This window comes from Lagopus leucura, unplaced genomic scaffold, assembly GCF_019238085.1.
Source record: "Lagopus leucura isolate 7727_CA_CO unplaced genomic scaffold, USGS_WTPT01 34844-0_obj-0_obj, whole genome shotgun sequence".
Classification (NCBI taxonomy): domain Eukaryota; kingdom Metazoa; phylum Chordata; class Aves; order Galliformes; family Phasianidae; genus Lagopus; species Lagopus leucura.
In genome coordinates this window covers 878-4,467 of record NW_024962429.1, presented here as the reverse complement: position 1 = coordinate 4,467, position 3,590 = coordinate 878, and the positions used below count along the sequence as shown (strand labels likewise).

Genomic DNA, 3,590 nt, shown 5'->3' with positions numbered 1-3,590 from the left:
CCATGGGGGACCCACAGACCCCATGGAGGGACCTACAGACCCCATGGAGGGACCCACAGACCCCATGGGGGACCTACAGACCCCATGGGGGGACCCACAGACCCCATGGGGGACCTACAGACCCCACGGGGGACCCACAGACCCCATGGAGGGACCCATAGACCCCATGGGGGGATCCACAGACCCCATGGGGGCCCTCACTGAGGTGTGGCCCCACAGTGAGGAGGAGCTGACGCTCACACGGGAGAACTCCATCCGCCGCCTGCACTCCAGTCACAGCACCGACACGCGCACCCAGGTGGGGGACGGGGTGAGGGGTGCTGGGGGTCTCCGGGGAGGAGGCAGCGGGATGGGGATGGGATATTTGTGGTGAACTGGATTTTGGGGTGCTGTGAGGGTGGGAATTGGGGTGCAAGGGGGTGGGGATTGGGGTGCTAAGGGGGTGGGGACTGGGGTGCCATGGGGCTGGGTATTGGGGTGCATTTGGGGTGGGAATTGGAGGCCACGGGGAAGGGCATTGGAATTCCCATGGGGCTGGATATTGGGGTGCCGTGGGGATGGGGATCGGGGTTCTCATGGGGACAGGAATCGAGGTGCTGTGGGGGTAGGGATCGGGGTACCGATGGCGCTGTGCCCTGGGGTGCCGTGGGGCTGGGAATTGTGGATCCATGGGGCTGAACATCAGGATGCCACGGGGGTGGGGAATTGGGGTTCTGTGGGCATTGGGGATTGGGGGGATTGGGGTATCCAGGGTTCTGGATCTTCGGGTGCTCTGGGGATGGAGACTGGCTTGGCCATGGGGCTGGATATGAAGGTACTGTAGGGGTGGGAATTGGGGCGCTGTGGAGATGGGAGCGATGCCCAGGGGGCTGAATGTTGAGTCGCCACGGGGATGGGGGCGCCGTGGGGGTGGATGTTGGGTGGCCGTGGGGCCGAGCGCCGCAGTGTGTGGGGAGCATCGGGGATCCGACGGGGGGCCGCGGCGGCGCCTGGGTTCTGACAGCGTGGCTCTGCAGCTGGAGGAGACGCTGCAGCTGCGCACGGAGAGCCGGCAGGGCAGCCTGCGAGGGGACAGCCTGCGAGGGGACAGCCTGCGAGGCACCAGCATCTGCTCTGCGATGGTGAGCTCCGCTTTTGGGCTTCGGAGCGGCCCCGCCGTGTCCCCGTGCCAATCCCTCCCTGCTGCTGGGCGCCTTGCAGCCGGCGCACGGCGGCCTCGTGTGTGGGGGGGTTCAAGTGGGACTGAGCATCGGGGTGTCTGTGGGGTGGGGGATGCTGTGGGGGTAGGGGTTGGGGTGCTCATGTGGAGGGAAGTTGGGGTGCCCAAGTGGACGGAGGTTGAGGTGCCCATGGGGTGGGGGTCGGGGTGCCCATGGGGTGGGGGTCGAGGTGCCTGTGGGAGTGGGGGTCGAGGTGCCCATATGGATGGGGGTTGAGGTGCCCATTGGGTGGGGGTCGAGGTGCCCATATGGATGGGGGTCGGGGTGCCCATGGGTTGGGGGTTGAGGTGCCCATATGGATGGGGGTCGGGGTGCCCATATGGATGGGGGTTGAGGTGCCCATATGGATGGGGGTTGACGTGCCCATGGGGTGGTGCCCATATGGATGGGGGTCAGGGTGCCCATGGGGGTGGGGGTCAGGGTGCCCATATGGACGGGGGTGGAGGTGCCCATGGGGTGGGGGTCGGGGCACCTGTGGGGCTGGAAGTCGGGGTTGGTGTTAGGGTGACAGTGGTGACCCGGGGTGACGCGAGGTGGCCACGCGTCCCTGCAGAGTGAAGAGGCCGAGGGCCGCAGCTACTCCACCCTGTCCACGGTGCGGGAGATCGAGACGCAGACCGAAGTCCCCGTGTCCCCACTGCTGTCCCCATCCCTGGAGGGCAAAGAGGTGAAGGAGGAGGAGGAGGACGGTGGGGACAACCCCATCAAGCAGGCAATGACGCACTTTGTGCAGGAGAATGGCATGCTGCAGGCACGGCCCAGCACCAACGGCATCTACATCAACGGGCGCGGGCACCTGGTGTGAGCGGGGACACGGGGCCGAGGGGGGGGACATTGACACGCCGCCGTCCCCTCCCTGCCACCCCGGCGTGGTGCCGCCGCGTCCCGTCCCCCATCGTCACCCCCTGGTGCTGGCGTGAGGTTGGGGACGCGCGCTGTGTCGTGGGGACGGCAGTTCTGTCCCCAAAGGCGCCGCATCTGGGACGTGTGCTGTGCGCTCCGAGCCCGCGTGTCACCCAGCCCTGGTGCTGGCACGAGGTTGGGGACACGCGCCGTGCCACCAGGATGGGGCTCCGTCCCCAAACGCCGCCCTCGGTGCTGGTAGCGCCTCTGGGTCCCCACGTGGCGCCCTCACTGCTGGCACCGAGCTGGGGACACGCGCCGTGCCCCAAGAATGGACTCTTGTCTCCAAATGCCACCTCTGCTGCTTGGGACGATGCTGGGGACGTGCGCCGTGCAGCAGGACTCTGTCCCCAAAATGCCACCTCTGCTGCATGGCGCAGGACTGGGGACGTGCGCCGTGCCACCAGGAGGGGTCCTGTCCCCAAACGCGCTGCATCTGGGACGCATGCTGTGCCGCTGGGACTCTGTCCCCAGATGCCACCCCTGCTGCTTGGTGCAGGGCTGAGGACGTGTGCCGTGACATCAGGATGGGGTTTTGTCCCCAAATGCCACCCGTGCTGCTGGTGTGAGGTTGGGGATGTGCACTTTGCTGGGTTCCTGTCCCCAGATGCCACCTCTGCTGCTTGGAACAGGGTTGGGGACACGCTCTGTGCCACCAGGATGGGGTCCTGTCCCTAGATGCCACTCTCTGCTTGGCATGAGGCTGGGGACACACGCTGTGCCACCAGGACTCTGTCCCCAGATGCCACCTCTGCCGCTTGGTGCAGGTTTGGGGACGTGTACTGTGCCACCAGGATGGGCTTCTGTCCCCGTGTGCCACCCCCGCTGCATGGGACAAGGCTGGGGACATGTGCCACGACCCAGGACAGAGCCCCGTCCCCAAATGCCACCTCTGTACACTCCACAGAACTGGGGACGTGCACCGAGCCCCGTCCCCAAATGCCACCCGTGCTGCTGCCACACTGGGGACACGGGGACCCCACGGGTCGCCCCCCCCCCCCCCTCCCCACTGCCACTCCCCCTGCTCACAGCGCGGGGTCCCGACTTGGAACGCAGCTTCCCGTGGGGCACCGCCGTTGTTTCCCCCCATGGCGGGGGTCCGTGCTGTAGATAGCGCTGCTGTACATAGGTGTATAGGACTGCGTAGGCGCACAGCTTACAGGGCGGGGGGTCGTTCCCCAGCGCCCCCCTTCCCCCCCCTCCCAAACCCCCATCGCCGTTTCGGATCCGCGCTGCTCGGCTGTAAATAAAACACCTGGGAGCGGCGCGCACGGCTCTGTCGGTGCGAGCAGAAGGGAAGGGCTGTGAGCGTGCAAAAGGGTGAGCGTGAGGGGGCAGCGCTGCGTGAGCGTGCCGCGATGCGCGAGGGAGAGCGAGTTTGCAGAGGGGGCGCAGAGCGATGGGAGGCGGCCGCACGGCCGGGAGCGGCTCCGCGCAGCCACGGAGGGACGTTGGGGAGGTTGGCGC

At 67.1% G+C, this 3,590-nt stretch overlaps 1 protein-coding gene across 1 annotated transcript; it reads left to right on the top strand.

Annotated features, from left to right (window-relative positions):
- Positions 1-166: 166 nt before the first annotated feature.
- LOC122190611 (nectin-4-like) lies at positions 167-2,091 on the top strand. Its single transcript, XM_042890667.1, has 3 exons — positions 167-298; positions 1,017-1,121; positions 1,774-2,091. The coding sequence occupies exons 1-3, from the start codon at positions 167-169 to the stop codon at positions 2,023-2,025; spliced, it is 489 nt and encodes a 162-aa protein (XP_042746601.1). The 3' UTR covers positions 2,026-2,091.
- The last annotated feature ends 1,499 nt before the right edge of the window (positions 2,092-3,590 follow it).

Excerpts from the sequence above, each read along its gene's own strand:
- LOC122190611 (XM_042890667.1), top strand. The coding sequence starts at position 167 with ATGGGGGGATCCACAGACCCCATGGGGGCCCTCACTGAGGTGTGGCCC. Across the intron at positions 299-1,016 it reads GCACCGACACGCGCACCCAG|CTGGAGGAGACGCTGCAGCT; the intron begins GTGGGGGACGGG and ends GTGGCTCTGCAG. Across the intron at positions 1,122-1,773 it reads CCAGCATCTGCTCTGCGATG|AGTGAAGAGGCCGAGGGCCG; the intron begins GTGAGCTCCGCT and ends GCGTCCCTGCAG.